Source organism: Oncorhynchus mykiss, chromosome 4 (genome assembly GCF_057628025.1).
Source record: "Oncorhynchus mykiss isolate SJ-2025 chromosome 4, ASM5762802v1, whole genome shotgun sequence".
In the NCBI taxonomy this organism is placed as follows: Eukaryota; Metazoa; Chordata; class Actinopteri; order Salmoniformes; family Salmonidae; genus Oncorhynchus; species Oncorhynchus mykiss.
In genome coordinates, this window is record NC_143025.1 from 6772491 (window position 1) to 6793201 (window position 20711).

Below are 20711 nucleotides of genomic sequence, written 5' to 3' on the forward strand. Positions count from 1 at the left end.
TTCAGTGTATGACCCTGTACGTCTTCCCTTTTGTAGCTGTGTTCTGTGACTACTACAACGATCCAGGTGAATGTGAATGGCATTACAGCCCTTGCCACACACCTTGCTTCAAGACCTGTCTGAATCTAAATGGGACCTGTGACAACCCTCTTCCCAATCTGGAAGGTGAGGCAGCATGCTATTTGATTTGATTGGCATCAGCCTGCATGTTAGTTCCATATGCACATGCCCTTCTTTGCAAAATATCAATTTGTTTTTCTTAACCTCAACTTCATTATATATAATAACTCAATCAAAACAACTAAATCACAATGTCTTCTTTTTAGGTTGTTACCCACAATGCCCTCCAGATAGGCCAATATTTGATGAAGAGACCGGGGAGTGTGTTGAGGAATGCCCAACAACAGGCCCATCAACAACAACCCCCCAGGCAACCACACCAACACCAACAACAACACCGTGGACACCAACAACTACCACATTGACAACAGAACCTCCAACAACAACACCAATGCCACCAACAACAACACAAACACCACCAACAACAATACAACCACCACCAACAACAACAACACCAATGCCACCAACAACAACAACCACACCAAAGCCAACAACAACCACACCAATACCACCAACAACAACAACACCAATACCAACAACAACATCTCCAATACCACCAACAACAACAACACAAATACCAACAACAACCACACATACACCAACAACAACAACACCATTACCACCAACAACAACCACAACAATACCAACAACAACAACAATACCACCAACAACAACACCACCAACAACAACAACCACACCAATACCAACAACAACAACAACACCAATACCAACAACAACAACAACAACAACAACACCAACAACAACCACACCAATACCAACAACAACAACAACACCAATACCAACAACAACAACAACCACAACAATACCAACAACAACAACACCAACAACAACAACAACAACCACATCAATACCACAAACACCAACAACCACACCAATTCCACCAACAACAACCACACCAATACCACCAACAACTACCCCCCAGACACCAGAGCCAACAACTACTCCTTGTATTCCTACCTGTGAGTGGTCAGAATGGTATGATGAAGATGATGATAAAGATAAGAGTGACTGGGAAACGTATTGGAATATCACGCAGAGTGGAAAAGAAGTGTGTAAAGATCCACAAGATATTGAATGTGTAGCTACAGACTATCCAAATACAAGCTTAGAGGACTATGTAGCTTCGACAGGCCAAGTTGTGGAGTGCGATGTTGACTTCGGGTTAATATGTGAAGAAAATAAACAAACTCAGAGACCATTTAAGTGCTTTAACTATAAGATTAGAGTCCTCTGTTGCGTTGAATGTTTATCAACAACATCACCAAAACCAACAACAACACTAACATCAACAACAATAACAAGAGCACCGTCACCACCAACAACTACCACACCAACGCCACCAACAACAACCACACCAATACAACCAACAACAACAACAGCAATACCAACAACAACAACACCAATACCAACAACGACAACAACAACACCACCAACAACAACACCACCAACAACAACAAAACTAATACCAACAACAACAACAACACCAATACCACCAACAACCACACCAACAACAACAACTCCAATTCCACCAACAACAACAACACCAATACCACCAACACCATCAACAACACCAATTCCACCACCAACAACAACACCAACAACAACATCAACAACACCAACAACCACACCAATTCCACCAACAACAACAACACCAATACCACCAACAACAACACCACCAACAACAACAACAACAACAGCTCCACCAACACCATCAACATCAACAACACCAATACCAACAACAACAACAACAACAACACCAACAACCACACCAATAACAACAACAACAACAACACCAATACTACCAACACCATCAACAACACCAATACCACCAACAACAACAACACCAATACCACCAACAACAACACCAATAGCAACATCAACAACACCAACAATAACAACCACACCACCAACACCATCAACAACAACAACATCATCAACAACAACAACACCACCAACACCATCAACAACAACAACAACACCACCAACACCATCAACAACAACAACAACACCAACAATAACAACCACACCAGTACCAACAACAACAACAACACCAATACCACAAACACCATCAACAACACCAATACCAACAACAACAACAACACCAATACCACCAACAACAACACCAACAACAACACCACCAACAACAACCACACCAATACCACCAACAACAACCACACCAATACCACCACCAACAACAACACCAATACCACCAACAACAACCACACCAATACCACCAACACCATCAACAACACCAACAACAACAACAACACCAATACCACCAACAACAACACCAACAACAACACCACCAACAACAACAACACCAATACCACCAACAACAACAACAACAACACCAATACCACCAACAACAACAACACCAATATCAACATCAACAACACCACCACCAACAACAACAACAACACCAACACCATCAACATCACCAACAACACCACCAACACCATCAACAACAACAACAACAACACCAACAACAACAACCACACCAATACCACCAACAACAACAACACCAATACCACCAACACCATCAACAACACCAATACCAATAACAACACCAATACCACCAACAACAACACCAACAACAACAACCACACCAATACCACCAACAACAACAACACCAATACCACCAACACCATCAACAACACCAATACCAACAACAACAACACCAAAACCACCAACAACAACACCAACAACAACAACACCAACAACAACACCACCAACAACAACCACACCAATACCACCAACAACAACTACACCAATACCAACAACAACAACCACACCAATACCAACAACAACAACATCAATACCACCAACAACAACCACACAAACACCAACAACCACACCAATTCCACCAACAACAACCACACCAATACCACCAACAACTACCCCCCAGACACCAGAGCCAACAACTACTCCTTGTATTCCTACCTGTGAGTGGTCAGAATGGTATGATGAAGATGATGATAAAGACAAGAGTGACTGGGAAACGTATTGGAATATCACGCAGAGTGGAAAAGAAGTGTGTAAAGATCCACAGGATATTGAATGTGTCGCTACAGACTATCCAAATACAAGCTTAGAGGACTATGTAGCTTCGACAGGCCAAGTTGTGGAGTGCGATGTTGACTTCGGGTTAATATGTGAAGAAAATAAACAAACTCAGAGACCATTTAAGTGCTTTAACTATAAGATTAGAGTCCTCTGTTGCGTTGAATGTTTATCAACAACATCACCAAAACCAACAACAACACTAACATCAACAACAACAACAACAGCACCTTCACCACCAACAACTACCACACCAAAACCACCAACAACAACAACAACCACACCAATACAATCAACAACAACAACACCAATACCACCAACACCATCAACAACACCAATACCAATAACAACACCAATACCAACAACGACAACAACAACACCACCAACAACAACAACACCACCAACACCATCAACAACAACACCAACAACAACAGCAACAACAACAACCACACCAATACCACCAAAAACAACCACACCAATACCACCAACAACAACACCAATACCACCAACAACAACAACACCAATACCACATCCACCAACAACAACAACACCAGTGCCACCAACAACAACAACCACACCAACAACACCAGTACCACCAACAACAACAACAACACCAGTACCACCAACAAAAACAACACCAATACCACAACCACCAACAACAACAACACCAGTACCACCAACAACAACAACCACACCAACAACAACAACACCAGTACCAACAACAACAACAACACCAATACCACATCCACCAACAACAACACCAGTACCACCAACAACAACAACCACACCAACAACAACACCAGTACCACCACCAACAACAACACCAATACCACAACCACCAACAACAACAACACCAGTACCACCAACAACAACAACACAAATACCACCAACACCATCAACAACACCAATACCACCAACAACAACAACACCAATACCACCACCAACAACAACACCAATACCACCAACAACAACCACACCAATACCACCACCAACAACAACAGCACCACCAACAACAACAACACCAATACCACATCCACCAACAACAACAACACCAGTACCACCAACAACAACAACCACACCAACAACACCAGTACCACCAACAACAACAACAACACCAGTACCACCAACAACAACAACACCAATACCACAACCACCAACAACAACAACACCAGTACCACCAACAACAACAACCACACCAACAACAACAACACCAGTACCACCAACAACAACAACACCAGTACCACCAACAACAACAACCACACCAACAACAACAACACCAGTACCAACAACAACAACAACACCAATACCACATCCACCAACAACAACACCAGTACCACCAACAACAACAACCACACCAACAACAACACCAGTACCACCACCAACAACAACACCAATACCACAACCACCAACAACAACAACACCAGTACCACCAACAACAACAACACAAATACCACCAACACCATCAACAACACCAATACCACCAACAACAACAACACCAATACCACCACCAACAACAACACCAATACCACCAACAACAACCACACCAATACCACCACCAACAACAACAGCACCACCAACAACAACAACACCAATACCACATCCACCAACAACAACAACACCAGTACCACCAACAACAACAACCACACCAACAACACCAGTACCACCAACAACACCAGTACCACCAACAACAACAACACCAATACCACAACCACCAACAACAACAACACCAGTACCACCAACAACAACAACCACACCAACAACAACAACACCAGTACCACCAACAACAACAACACCAGTACCACCAACAACAACAACCACACCAACAACAACAACACCAGTACCAACAACAACAACAACACCAATACCACATCCACCAACAACAACAACACCAGTACCACCAACAACAACAACCACACCAACAACAACACCAGTACCACCACCAACAACAACACCAATACCACAACCACCAACAACAACAACACCAGTACCACCAACAACAACAACACAAATACCACCAACACCATCAACAACACCAATACCACCAACAACAACAACACCAATACCACCAACAACAACAACACCAATACCACCAACAACAACCACACCAATACCGCCACCAACAACAACAGCACCACCAACAACAACAACACCAATACCACATCCACCAACAACAACAACACCAGTACCACCAACAACAACAACCACACCAACAACACCAGTACCACCAACAACAACAACAACACCAACACCAGTACCACCAACAACAACAACACCAATACCACAACCACCAACAACAACAACACCAGTACCACCAACAACAACAACCACACCAACAACAACAACACCAGTACCACCAACAACAACAACACCAATACCACATCCACCAACAACAACAACACCAGTACCACCAACAACAACAACCACACCAACAACAACAACACCAGTACCAACAACAACAACAACACCAATACCACGTCCACCAACAACAACAACACCAGTACCACCAACAACAACAACCACACCAACAACAACACCAGTACCACCACCAACAACAACACCAATACCACAACCACCAACAACAACAACACCAGTACCACCAACAACAACAACACCAATACCACATCCACCAACAACAACAACACCAGTACCACCAACAACAACAACCACACCAACAACAACAAAAGTACCACCAACAACAACAACCACACCAACAACAACACCAGTACCACCAACAACAACAACAACAATACCACAACCACCAACAACAACAACACCAGTACCACCAACAACAACAACCACACCAACAACAACACCAGTACCACCACCAACAACAACACCAATACCACAACCACCAAAAACAACAACAACAGTACCACCAACAACAACAACCACACCAACAACAACAACACCAGTACCACCAACAACAACAACACCAATACCACATCCACCAACAACAACAACAACACCATTACCACCAACAACTACCACAGCAACAACAACACCAACTACAACATCAACCACACCACCACCACCAACAACAACAACACCACCAACAACCACACCACCACCAACAACAACAACAACACCACCAACTACCACACCATTACCACCAACAACAACCACACCTAAACCACCAACTACAACGGAAGCCATAACTCTAACCACAACCCCAACGACAACAGAAGAATTAACCACAACCCCCAGGACAACTGAAAAACCAACCACAACCCCAACGACAACAGAAGAACCAACCACAACCCCAACGACAACAGAAGAATCAACCACAACCCCCAGGACAACTGAAAAACCAACCACAACCACCCCTGTCATAGACACCACAACCACTAAAGCTCCTACAACAACACCTAAACCACCAACTACAACAGAAGCCACAACTCCAATGACAACCACATCACCAACAACCCATGAATCGGTTGTCACTGGTCCTCCAATAACACCAGAACATCAAGTCAGTTCAATACCAACCACAACTGGGTCACCAACCCCTCCACCAATCACTTGTCCTGAGTGGGACAAAGTGGTAAGTACCTCAATATAACTATCACATAATCAACTGGGCTCCCTTAACGTCGATAACACATGGCCAACATTTGATGTCAACGAGGTCGAAAAGTCATTTCAGAGACTTATTAATTGATTCCTGTGTGAATTGTGAAAGCTCTCTGATGACGTGCAATTTTCTTTTCTCTCTAAAATATCAGCAAAATGAAACTTTCTGGCTCTGCAACTGCACTTTGGCCAGATGCATTGAAAACAACACCATTGAGATAATTCCGTATGAATGCCCAGAGCCTGAGCCAATCACATGTACCAATGGCAAGAAACCAGTGCTACAATGGGATGAGTTCTACTGCTGCCAACGATTCGTGTGTGACTGTGAGTTGTGAAAGCTTCTTCTTCTCCTCTGACCTGGTCAGGAAGGTAGATGGCCATGTCCAGTTTCTGTAACTAATAACATACACGTCCTTATCACTAACGTTTGGAATAATACTCAATATAAATACTCAATATAAATATTACTTCATACATTTAAAAAAAAAATCATTTGACAGAGGATCGTAATGTCTGTCTGCTTTATAACCGTGTTTATTTTCATGACAGGCGTCTGTGAGGGTTGGGGAGACCCCCATTACATCACCTTCGACGGGCTCTTCTACAGCTTCCAAGGGAACTGTACCTATGTGCTGATGGAGGAGATGTTGCCGCGTCACCACTTCAAGATCTACATCGACAATGTCAACTGTGATCCCACCGAGGACGTGTCTTGTCCTCGATCCATCATCGTGTCCTACCGCTCAACAGTTATAACACTGAAGAATCACAACCTCATTGGAGCTGCTCAGTTGGAGGTAACTTAAGTGGATAAACTGGCTCAGAAATCAATATACGCAATTCAGGCCATACATATGTTGAATGGGTGGATTTGGGGCCTAAAGGACTGAGAAATTATTTATGTGAAAATGAAAGACAATTCTCTTCCATTATTTCATTCTCTGTACTGAATTGTGCATTAGTTCTCAACATCCGTAGCTTTCATTGATACAACATATGAATTTGATGTTCTCCATCAACTTAATTCAACCTGTAATGTCATGATATTTGTAAGTATTGCGGTCACCTTCCATTTTCTTTAAGAGATCCTGAAGATTGAGCTCTCTCTCTTCCATCCCTTTTTCCTATCCTTTTCTATCCCCCCCCTTTCGTCCATCTGTCTTTCATCCCTCTCTCCCTGCCATCTGTCTTTCAGGCTCTTATTGATGGAGTTTCCCTGAGACTACCCTTCACGCGGCACGGTGTGAAGGTGATGAACTCTGGTATCAACATGGTCTTGGAGATAGCACACCTCCAGGTGGTAGTTACCTTTGGAGTCACTGGCTTCAGCGTCAACCTTCCTTGGCAACACTTTGGCAACAATACACAGGGTCATTGTGGTAAGGACTTAGTTTCATTCATTTGTTGTCCTCAAACTATGTATCTTGGGCATTTAAACATACGAGCTGAGAAATTATTGTGAATCACTGAACTTAAACAGAGAGCAGTCACTTGGTATTCTGAGTATGGTGTGAGAAAGCATAATGGAGAAGTCTTTGAATTGATGGAAATTATTTATCCAAGGTTGGAGGTGAACAACTAGCCTGGTCCCAGATCTGTTTGGGTTCTTTTTACCAAAACCCTATGGGTTGTTGTCAGATATCGAACCATAGGGTTTGGCAAGACAGCACAAACTGATCAGGGACCAGGCTAGCAAACAATGGTTTGGGCTTTCCTGTCTGATGTCTGTGTCTGATATTGTTACTGTATGTGCTGTACTAAATGTGAGAGAGCTCCAACAAAGATGTCCAATGTATGTATTACTTTTAATAGCTGCAAATGGCAAAATAAACGACTTGAACCTGAACTGTATGCATCTCTTCCAGGAACATGTAGCAACAACAAGGCTGATGACTGCATGTTGCCTGGAGGACAGCTGGTGGAGAACTGTGCTGTGATGGCAGACTACTGGCCAGCCAAGGACCTCTACCAACCTGAATGCCATGTGCCACCTGGAATCCCCACCAACTCTCCTCTCCCTGAACCCACACAGAAGCCATGCAAGCCAGACTCCTCTGTCTGTGATCTCCTGAAAGACAGGTAAACCTCCCTAAAGGCATTGTGATCTCCTGAAGGACAGGTCCACCTCCCTAAAGGCACTGTGATCTCCTGAAGGACAGGTAAACCTACATAAAGGCACTGTGATCTCCTGAAGGACAGGTCCACCTCCCTAAAGGCACTGTGATCTCCTGAAGGACAGGTCCACCTCCCTAAAGGCACTGTGATCTCCTGAAGGACAGGTCCACCTTCGTAAAGGCACTGTACAAGTTCTCTAATAAAATGTCATGCTTAGGGTGATTTAAATTACACAAATGCTATGTGGGAAAATTGCCAGCTACTCCATTGAACAGTCTGCCAGGAGTGGCCAGCTACTCCGTTGAACAGTCTGCCAGGAGTGGCCAGCTACTCCGTTGAACAGTCTGTCAGGAGTGGCCAGCTACTCCATTAAACAGTCTGTCAGGAGTGGCCAGCTACTCCATTGAACAGTCTGCCAGGAGTGGCCAGCTACTCCGTTAAACAGTCTGTCAGGAGTGGCCAGCTATTCCATTAAACAGTCTGTCAGGAGTGGCCAGCTACTCCATTGAACAGTCTGCCAGGAGTGGCCAGCTACTCCATTAAACAGTCTGTCAGGAGTGGCCAGATTCTCCATTGAACAGTCTGTCCTGAGGGGCTAGCTACTCCATTGAACAGTCTGTCAGGAGTGCCAGCTACTCCATTAAACAGTCTGTCAGGAGTCTGAGTAAAGTTATAAAACCTGTTGTAACTATCAACAATCTAACTTATCACAGACTAAATTCTCACATGCAATGATGTAGCTCTATACCCCTAACCTACACACAAAGGTGTGTTCTGTGTCTGACAGAAACCAATATGAATCTTACAGTGTATTTGGAAGGTCTGTTTCTCATATTCTTTCATCTCTGGTTTTCAATCCACAGCATTTTTGCAGCCTGTCATCCATTTGTCTCACCTGACAACTTCTACAAGGGCTGTGTCTATGACAGCTGCCACGTGTCCAACCCAGCGGTGGAGTGCACCAGTCTGCAGACATACGCTGCTGCCTGTGCCCAGTTTGGAGTATGCATCTACTGGAGAAACCACACCGAGCTCTGTGGTAGGCTTACTGTACTCGTTGAAAACATCCTGACTCACCAGGTTAAATAAGACTCACCTGATAAGGATAGATAAATAAGTCCACCATTGAAGAGATATGAAGTACTGTGTAGAAGACCAGGAACAAGGAACTGTGTAGATGAGACCAGGAACAATACTATACTAACACAACTTAGTATGTGTTGTAGATGAACACACAATAGAGGAGGGGGGTTTCTATTTGTAAATATTAGATTAGTGCATTTTTGTATTTGAAGTGATAAATGATGGAGATAGTGGACATCCTTGTCTGGTTCCCCTTTGTATTGTGTAATATAGTATCGGGCTTCAGTCCTACAATCAACTGATTGTAAATGATGACTGTAGTCAGAACATTTTTCCATTGTGATAACACTTTTTACATCAGCAGTTGTCTCAAAGTGTTTATACAGAAACCCAGCCTAAAACCCCAAACAGCAAGCAATACAGATGTAGAAGCACGGTGGCATGGAAAAACTCTTTAGAAAGGCAGGAACCTAGGAAGAAGCCTAGAGAGGAACCAGGCTCTGATGGCTGTGCTTGGCGGAGATTGTAAGAGTACATGGCCATTAAGGCCAGACCGTTCAGCAGCAAGTTTGGTAGAGAGAGAGAGAGAGAGAAAGAGAGAGAAAGAGAGAGAGAGAGAGAGAGAGAGAGAGAGAGAGAGAGAGAGCGAGAGAGAGAGAGAGAGAGACAGAGAGAGAGAGAGAAAGAGAGAGAAAGAGAGAGAGAGAGAGAGAGAGAGAGAGGGTCGAAACAGCACATCCGTTGAACAGTACAGGGTTCCATAGATGCAGTCACAACAGCAGAAATTGGATCAGCATTACGACCAGGTTGACTGGGGACAGACACAGCCAGGAGTCGTCAGGCCAGATAGTCCTGAGGCATGGTCCTTGGACTCAGGTCCTCTGTGAAGGGAGAGAGAGAAAGGGAGAGAAGAATTAGGGGTAGCATACTTAAGATCACACAGGACACCAGAGATGACAGGAGAATTATACCAGATAGGACAGTCTGAACCTAGCCCCCCGGCACATAGACTATTGCAGTATATATACTGGAGACTGAGACAGGGGGTTCGGGTGTCACTATAGACTGAGTTGTGTCTTTCTTCAACAGCCAGCGACTGTCCGGCTGACAAAGTCTACAAGCCCTGCGGTCCTGCAGAACAGCCAACCTGTGATGACAAGTAGGTTTCTATTTAAAGATTGTCTAGCGCAAAAACATCCTTGCTTTCATGTTTTATGTTAACTGAGGTAGACAACGTTATGACTGTCAAATAAGACAGAGAGAAAATACCTACCTACAGTTAAATATAGAGTTGCTGTACATAGGAAATAGGAGTTGTCACTGTAATGTTGTGTTCTACAGTCCAGACGAGTCTAGGATGAACTTCACCACAGAAGGCTGCTTCTGTCCTGATGGGATGAAACTCTTCAACAAGGACTCGGGGATCTGTGTTGATAAGTGTGGTGAGTGTTCCCAGTTACTGCCATTGGTCCATTTCATGTTGACGACACAGAGAAGATGGTTAGGACATAACCTTTCCAAGGATGTTTGAGGTCTATGAATGTTCTACTAAATGGTGGTGTTTGTGTTTTTGAAGGATGCATTGACCCTGAAGGAGTTCCACGAGAGGTACGTTAGGCCTTTTGGATTTGATTCATCGTTATTTATTTGACTAATTAATATAGACTGTTATCTAGTCCACTGGCTCTGTCATGGATGATGCCAGAGGTTTATATGAGGACCTACTTACAGCGTCCACACAGTATTATCCACATTGTCTTAATTCCAAATGGCCCCCTTATGCCCTATATTTAGCCCCCTATGTCCTATTTAGTGCACTACATTTGACCAAACCCATTGATAGAACCACACTCACTCTTGTTGTATCTCATCACAGTTCAACGAGAGGTTTGAGTATAAGTGCCAGGACTGCATTTGTTTGGAGTCCACCAAGACTGTGAACTGTAAACCCAAGGTCTGCTCCAAACCACCAATAGAGATATGCACTGGACCAGGCTTTGTATATGTCAACCAAACCGATCCATCCGATCCATGCTGCTCCAACCTCGCCTGCCGTAAGGATCTCACAACACTTTTTTACCCTACATATTATACTCAGATCTATTTCAACAGTATTGTTGCCGACCTGAACCGTACTGTGCTGGCTTGGATATGTTCTTTTCACATTGTCCTTTCCAGCACGGGTCCAGGATCTAGGGTTGATGTGTAACCAGGCCAGTGCCGTACAGCTGGGCTCAGCTCCGTCGTGTTGAAAACACACACATAGTGAAGACATGAATCAGCTCATATTATTATGTCCATACTCTGCTATTGTTTCCCCTCTTAGGTTGTGACAGCAGCACTTGCCCACCTACCAACATGAACTGTCCTATTGGGTTCGTGCCAGTGGTTTCAGTCCCTGAGGGAAAATGCTGTCCAGAGCACACATGTGGTATGGTCTCTTTACCTAGATCTATACTATCTAGACTATTTACATGTGGTAAAGTCTCTTTACCTAGATCTATACTATCTGGACTGTTTACATGTGGTAAAGTTTCTTTACCTAGATCTATACTATCTAGACTATTTACATGTGGTAATGTCTCTTTACCTAGATCTATACTATCTAGACTATCTAGACTATCTACATATGGTATGGTCTCTTTACCTAGATCTATACTATCTAGACTATCTACATGTGGTATGGTCTCTTTACCTAGATCTAGACTATCTACACTATCTGCATGTGGTATGGTCTCTTTACCTAGATCTAGACTATCTACACTATCTACATGTGGTATGGTCTCTTTACCTAGATCTATACTATCTACACTATCTACATGTGGTATGGTCTCTTTAACTAGATCTATACTATCTAGACTATCTACATGTGGTATGGTCTCTTTAATTATATCTAGACTATCTAGTATTCCTGTGTTTGTATTGCTGAGATAATACCTGTTCTTTTAGACAGTCCCATGGATTGGTTGTCTGTGTCTCTCTCTCAATTGGTTGTTTGTGTCTCTTGTCTCTTTCAGAGCCTAAAAGAGTTTGTCTTCACAAAGGCGTTGAATACCTGGTAATGACAAACTATTCTGCTCTCTCATCTGAAATGTTCATTACATAAATAAACACTGTTGGTATATACTTGTTTTAATATATTGCAGTATGTGTACAGTAAGTCTCATACTCTATAAGGGTTCATGTCAAATAGTGTCGGAGAGAGTGGGTATCCTGGTTCCCCTGTGTTAGAGACAGTGGGTATCCTGGATCCACTCTGTCAGATACAGTGGGTATCCTGGTTCCACTCTGTTAGAGACAGTGGGTATCCTGGTTCCCGTGTTAGAGACGGTGGGTATCCTGGATCCACTCTGTCAGATACAGTGGGTATCCTGGTTCCACTCTGTTAGAGACAGTGGGTATCCTGGTTCCCCTGTGTCAGAGACAGTGGGTATCCTGGTTCCCCTGTGTCAGAGACAGTGGGTATCCTGGTTCCCCTGTGTCAGAGACAGTGGGTATCCTGGTTCCACTCTGTCAGAGACAGTGGGTATCCTGGTTCCCCTGTGTTAGAGACAGTGGGTATCCTGGTTCCCCTGTGTCAGAGACAGTGGGTATCCTGGTTCCACTCTGTTAGAGACAGTGGGTATCCTGGTTCCCCTGTGTTAGAGACAGTGGGTATCCTGGTTCCCCTGTGTTAGAGACAGTGGGTATCCTGGTTCCCCTGTGTTAGAGACAGTGGGTATCCTGGTTCCCCTGAAGTAATGTGTAATGTAATGAGTTACTTGTTCTTCTAGCCCAATTCTAAAGTACCGGGATCAGAGTGCCAGGAGTGCACCTGCACCAACAAAGTGGACCCCAAGTCTGGTCATTACCAAATTGACTGTGGATTCATGCAATGTGACGAAGATTGTGAAAAGGTAACAACTGGTACAGCTGCCGTGTCTGCTCACATTTCAAATATTTACCAAAAGTTGAAATACCATTGAGTAGCTTAAATGTATTCAGTCAATGAGTTTTTATACTTTAATCGGCTGGTTTCCTAGACCCAGATGAAGTAAGTAAGTAAACCTTGTCTGATTCAGAACTGCCGACAGATTAAGCCCAGTCCTTGCTTTTAAAAATAATTCTCAATTGGTGGTGAGACATCTGTTCTTGAGTTCTTCTATTCTATAGAGTCTCCTGGGAAGGCAATCGGTTGTATTCACACTTTAATAACGTGTATTATCATCATCATCATTCTTTTTTAGGTGTTGCAGCAAGTCACTCATGTGTTCCTCTTCTCCTGCAGGGATATGAGTACCAGGAGCCAGACTACTCCTCAGATGACTGCTGTGGTAAATGTGTTCAGACCCACTGTGTCCTCCAGATCAATGGGACCATGCAGTTGTTGAAGGTAGGTACCGTTTCTGTCAGTTTAACTGTCACAGATTAACTAAGAAGTAGTAAGTAAGTCTCTGTTAAATGTCTATATTGATTGTGCGGCTGTGTGTGTTTGTGTGGAACAAGCTTCCCCATAATATGAGGACAGAGGAGTGCCTGCCCCCTACGAGTGGTGTATGTTGTTGTCTCACTTAGCGATCTTAAGACAAATGCACTAGTGTAAAAAACATTTTGGATGAAGAGCGTCTGCTAAATGACAAACATTTAATGTAATGTAATGTGTGTGTGTGTGTGTGTGTGTGTGTGTGTGTGTGTGTGTGTGTGTGTGTGTGTGTGTGTGTGTGTGTGTGTGTGTGTGTGTGTGTGTGTGTGTGTGTGTGTCCCCAGCATGGAGATACATGGTCTGCTCCTGGTGACAAGTGCCAGCAGTACAGCTGTGTGAAGAACGGTGATAGTTATCTGACCCAGAGCTCCAACATCCATTGCCCACCCTTCCAGCAGGCCAACTGCCAGCCTGTGAGTACAGGACACAACATAACGAGAACAGAAAGGCCAGCCTGTGAGTAAAGGACACAACATAACGAGAACAGAAAGGCCAGCCTGTGAGTACTGTACTCAACATAACAAGAACAGAAAGGCCAGCCTGTGAGTACTGTACTCAACATAACGAGAACAGAAAGGCCAGCCTGTGAGTACTGTACAGTACTCAACATAACAAGAACAGAAAGGCCAGCCTGTGAGTACAGTACACAACATAACGAGAACAGAAAGGCCAGCCTGTGAGTACAGGACACAACATAACGAGAACAGATAGGCCAGCCTGTGAGTACTGTACAGTACTCAACATAACAAGAACAGAAAGGCCAGCCTGAGTACAGTACTCAACATAACAACAACAGAAAGGCCAGCCTGTGAGTACAGTACTCAACTTAACAAGAACAGAAAGGCCAGCCTGTGAGTACTGTACTCAACATAACAAGAACAGAAAGGCCAGCCTGTGAGTACTGTACACAACATAACAAGAACAGAAAGGCCAGCCTGTGAGTACTGTACTCAACATAACAAGAACAGAAAGGCCAGCCTGTGAGTACTGTACAGTACACAACATAACAAGAACATAAAGGCCAGCATGTGAGTACAGGACACAACATAACAAGAACAGATAGGCCAGCCTGTGAGTACAGTACACAACATAACAAGAACAGATAGGCCAGCCTGTGAGTACTGTACAGTACTCAACATAACAAGAACAGATAGGCCAGCCTGTGAGTACTGTACAGTACTCAACATAACAATAACAGAAAGACCTGCTGACAGCATATGCTCTCGATTACCAACCTTATTGACAATGTTTCGATCCACAATCATTTTCATCAGATCCACAGTACAGTACACACAATATACCAGTTTTCATTTGACAGAAAAATGACTTCTCTTGTCCTAATATGAAATGTATTATGTAAAGAAAACGTTTAAACTTTTTTCTCCGCAGGGTTCAATTCAGACCGCTGCAAACGGCTGCTGTAGAATTTGTAAGTATGAAAGTGAAATATTAAAAGGTGTTATATCAGGATTGGAATATGATCAGATTCATGCATCATAAAACCACTGATATTCCTCATTGATAATGATTGACAAGGAGAGCCACCTTGTAGTCAGTGAACTCAAACAGGTGCAGCTCTTTTTCATGGTCTTTCCAGACGGATCATGTATAACGATGTGTCTCCCTCCAATACCAGGTGTGGAGAAGGACAAGGCCTGTAAGGTAGGATCCATGAAGAGTTTCATCAACCACAAGAGCTGCCAGTCTGTTGAGGAGGTGGAGATGCCGTACTGTGAGGGATCCTGCAACACCTTCACCAAGTGAGTGTGGAAACAATGCTAATATCACAACCCAGTGGAGCCTCATCACAGCCACAACACCATGGGGAGGGTTCCAGTGTCCAGTTTAATAAGCCTAGTGATGGACTGAAAATCCTTTTAAATGAATCTCCATTGAACATGCTTCTTAGTCCAGGACTAGGTTTAATCTGTGTCTGGGACACACACACACACCCCCTAAATGTATTTGTGTTTTGTGAAACATGTCATTTGTTGAGGTGTCTTTGTCTCTTGGGGAGTAGATGATCTCTTAACCTCTGTGAACACCTCTCTTTCACTCCCGTCCTCCAGGTACTCTGCGATGGCTGCGTCTCTGGACCACTCCTGTGCCTGTTGCCAGGAGTCCCGGTCCAGTAACCGCACGGTGGACCTACGGTGTCTGAATGGAGATGTGGTGCCCTACACCTACCTACACGTGGAGGAGTGTAGCTGCAGACACAGCGACTGCAACAGAGCCATTAGGGTGCCTGCCCGCAGGACACGCAGCAGCACGCTGGTGTAAATGGGATCTGTACTAATACAGATGGGAATGGTCCAGCACCAATCCACTCGCTGCTTACTAAGGAACACCCTGCTACCCTGCTTCACATGGCTGTTATTTATCTAATCGCTTTGATTTATATGTAAAATGTAGATTAAATCATATTTAAAATGTAGACATTTATGCTTACTTATCTTATTAAAATGCAACCTTCCAATAATTCTGTCCGTTGTTTGTTTTCTTGTAGAAGTGCATGCACCTTGTTTTAGAAAGCTTTGGTTTATTAAGCTGTGAAACCTCTTTAGCCGTTGTTCACACTGGCAGTTTGAAGTGATTCCCCCCCCCCCTAAAACATGTTGCATATCAGATTAGAATCTGTACATTTTCCAACAGTTTGAACAGCCAAAAAGCACATGGAAGCAGATATTTCCAGCCACATTTCAAACCACCTTCAATGGTAATGCGACTTGTGTCTGAACGGTCAAATATTGCTCAATTTGACCTCAGGTGGTTTTTAGACTGTTATTTGGCATTTTGCTTGCTAGCTTATTTGATGACAGTTTAACAAGAACGTTTGGTAGCTAACTAGCTTGTTAATTGTTTTACAATCAAATGAGTGAATATGCTAGAAAGCTAAACAGCTACCTAGCTAACTACTTGACTGCTGTGGCTAGCTAAACAGCTACCTAGCTAGCTAGTTGACGGCTGTGGCTAGCTAAACAGCTACCTAGTGTTAGAGTTGCGTAAATTCGAATCTGGTATCAGGATAAATATAACAATGAGTCACCGATTTTATACTATGTATTTTTTATTAGCTAAGTAATAAATGGCAAATGCAACTTTCGTATATACGGGTTCTCTGTAATACCACGCAGGGCAGAACAGAGAACTGACAAGATGTATGTAAACAGTATTCTTTATACTGTGATAGACAGTTCCAACCCGTCTGTTGGCCTATCACAGTAGAGACTGGGCGTGGTTTAAACTTGCTCAGCCTATTGCAGGCGCTCAGGCGGGTCCCCGCCTCTTGGCGCTTCTGTTGATAGATGTAACTGTTGCTGTGAAGAACATCCATGCGCTCATGCTCCATACCGTTATCTCGCACCTGGCTCCTGTTATCTAACAAAAGACCGCTTGTTCTGCAACCCCATGCTACTCTGTATTTTTCCATCATGAGAAAGGCCCATGGCCCTGAAGCTTTTAACAATGTTTCAAGTCAGCTATGTTGCATAACACATACATACACAAGCCAACAGCAGATAATATTCAATCATATATATGGTAATGGCTATAATGTAAAACACAGGATCCAACACTAGCTAGCTAGTTGACTGCTGTGGCTAGCTAAACAGCTACCTAGCTAGCTAGTTGACTGCTGTGGCTAGCTAAACAGCTACCTAGCTAGCTACATGACTGCTGTGGCTAGCTAAACAGCTACCTAGCTAGCTAGTTGACTGCTGTGGCTAGCTAAACAGCTACCTAGCTAGCTAGTTGACTGCTGTGGCTAGCAAAAACCGACTGGTTTTGAAAGTTGGATATTCTTGTCTTTCAAGGCTTTAAAGGTGTTCTTACACTATGATTCTGGACATTCAAAACAACTAGGAAATGTCCATGGCAGGCATTATTGTCACCTTAGCTTGCTACTTAACTTCTGAGTGATCTGCTGACTGCTCACACATTACTAAGACAACTAGCGTAGCCATGTCAACAAATGACTGCTGTCTGAACACACACAGAAAGGTGATTTGGTCACTTGTAACTGTTTGGACAGTCAGTATTCCAAAACAGATTTGAAAAACAAAACTGATCTGAGCGTTAAGGCCTGCGGTGTAAACAAGGCTTTATCTCTTTGGTGGATGACAGTTAGAGAGTCATCCCTGACATTATAATACAGAAATATATATTTGTTGTTTTGTGTTTTATCATACAGTACTAAAGTAGTACTATGTTTACATGAGGTTAGAATTCACCCTGCAAACAAACATTTACATCACAATATGGTCACCTGAAGGACAGTGTCAAGGACAATTTTAGAACGTTCAGTCATGGTCCCCTGGATGTTTTTGTCTAGTTCGTGGTTTGTTTTTGGGGCGTACTGTGAGGGATCCTGCAACACCTTCACCATGTGAGTGTGGAAACAATGCTACTATGGACCTGTTTGTTCCAAAGAAACACACCACCCCTAGTTACTGTTGACAAGCCCATCAAGTCTTTTGACAATGTAAGGGAATACCCCCTTGAAATGGACAAAAATGAATGGCATCTTATTGGCACCGTACGAAACATATACACGATGTACAATACCACTCAAATGGACGCCGTTTCATTCAAAACGTATTGCAAATGTCATATGGAAAATGCCAAGTGTCACACAGTGAAAATCCAATAGATGGCGAGCGCGCTCCAAGGTACATTTTCATATTGCAAATATCAAGTCAAGATCCAAGAGTCAAATTTGGAACATTTGAAACATTTTTCAAAAAAAGTGCTTTCTGGATCGTTTTTTAAAAATTATTTCGATTTTTTGTTGTTGTCAATTAGATATTTATAAGAACTGTATAAACATACTTTTGTCATATTTTATTGTCATATTATTTTTACTTGTCCATAAGGCATCTGTTTTGCGAAATTGACTGGCCCGATGAACTCGGGATGGCCGGGCAGTGATTCTGGTTCCTCTCCATCGCTCGTTGGTGTTGATTTCAGAATGTCAATTTGGTGATGGTCTATTACTGTTTAAACATATTGCAAATGGACAAAAGTCAGGCAGCAAGTCACCGTCCATCAGTTAATTAGATATCATTCTGACACCAAACTGACACCACACACCCTTTTTCCAACTCGTTTAGAAGCCAACTATCACATATTTCAGAGCAGGCCCTTAATTCACAGCGCCTTCTGTTTAAACCATAATAAAAACATAAAACACAAAGTCACGTTCTAGCTGCGGGTCCAGTTCTGACATTATGTGTAGGTCTAGCTGAGGCGACCCCGAATCCCAAGTTCCGGCTCGATAGGTTCATTTGGAGCCCGAGCAGCGACCTTAATTGGTGCTGAAAATTTAAAGTATTCACGTTTAGAAATGACTGATTTACACAGGGTTGAATGCAGTGATTTTCACAAACTGCAGGTTTGGTACATCAAAACACCTTTAGGATGATTTTAACCACTTCCGGTTGCTGCAGGAAGCTTAGAATCAACAGAGGTAGACCTCATAGTGGCCTGATGAATTGTCATCGAAGACAGGTTCATAAGGCATTCATAACCCACATAGGCTTCAGGTTGAATTTAGGGGAGCAGGCAATGTATTTCTATGGGGAGAGGAGTCATTGCAAACGGTTTGATGTAAACACCTTCTTTTCACTGTTAAGGGTTAATGCCAGACGGTCAAGGTTAGGCTTGCACAGATCGGGAGGACCTCAGGAACATTCCCGAGGTCGAATTGTGCTTCTAACTCTAACGGTTCTCCCGCTGTCACCCAAAAGCACCTGAAATTTAAGGCCAGGCTTCATTTTGGGCCTACTTTTTTTCACGTTCGCTGCGCTCAGACCCGAGCGAGCTACTCGTTGAACTCGGCACAGCCTAGAGATTATGGTGATGCCATTGCAGGCTCTGTGTGTCTTTAAGCCCCGCACTGTGCCACTCCATCCTTGCTGTGTGTGTGTGTGTGTGTGTGTGTGTGTGTGTGTGTGTGTGTGTGTGTGTGTGTGTGTGTGTGTGTGTGTGTGTGTGTGTGTGAGAGAGAGAGAGTTATTTCTTTGACATCTGTTGTGAGAAATGACTGATTTACAGTTCATGAGGGTTGCCTAATCACACATATGAAGTTTTGGAAAGATGTGACCTTTTTAACCCTTCAAAACAGCCCCTATGACTGCAATTTAAGGCCCTTCCGGTTGACACAGGAAGCTGAAAGTGAACATATCCTCCTTGGGATAGGCTCTTACAGAATTTTGAGTTTTAAGTATTTATGTTAAGAACTGACTTATTTACAGAGGGTTGAATGATTTAGTGTTATTTC

The 20711-nt window shown here is 43.3% G+C and overlaps 1 protein-coding gene across 1 annotated transcript in view; it reads left to right on the plus strand.

The window, feature by feature from the left end:
- Positions 1-16913, plus strand: part of LOC110522698 (uncharacterized) — a 33999-nt gene extending 17086 nt beyond the window's left edge. Inside the window, exons 25-43 of the mRNA XM_090230998.1 lie at positions 37-165; positions 327-6742; positions 6924-7098; positions 7324-7571; positions 7970-8153; positions 8640-8853; positions 9753-9928; positions 11062-11131; positions 11314-11414; positions 11549-11580; positions 11849-12026; positions 12299-12403; positions 12990-13030; positions 13746-13868; positions 14240-14344; positions 14719-14847; positions 15824-15863; positions 16071-16194; positions 16504-16913. Of these exons, the coding sequence (XP_090087124.1) occupies positions 37-165; positions 327-6742; positions 6924-7098; positions 7324-7571; positions 7970-8153; positions 8640-8853; positions 9753-9928; positions 11062-11131; positions 11314-11414; positions 11549-11580; positions 11849-12026; positions 12299-12403; positions 12990-13030; positions 13746-13868; positions 14240-14344; positions 14719-14847; positions 15824-15863; positions 16071-16194; positions 16504-16714 (8801 nt within the window). The 3' untranslated portion in view covers positions 16715-16913. The remainder of the gene's footprint in view (positions 1-36; positions 166-326; positions 6743-6923; positions 7099-7323; positions 7572-7969; positions 8154-8639; positions 8854-9752; positions 9929-11061; positions 11132-11313; positions 11415-11548; positions 11581-11848; positions 12027-12298; positions 12404-12989; positions 13031-13745; positions 13869-14239; positions 14345-14718; positions 14848-15823; positions 15864-16070; positions 16195-16503) is intronic.
- Positions 16914-20711: the final 3798 nt, after the last annotated feature.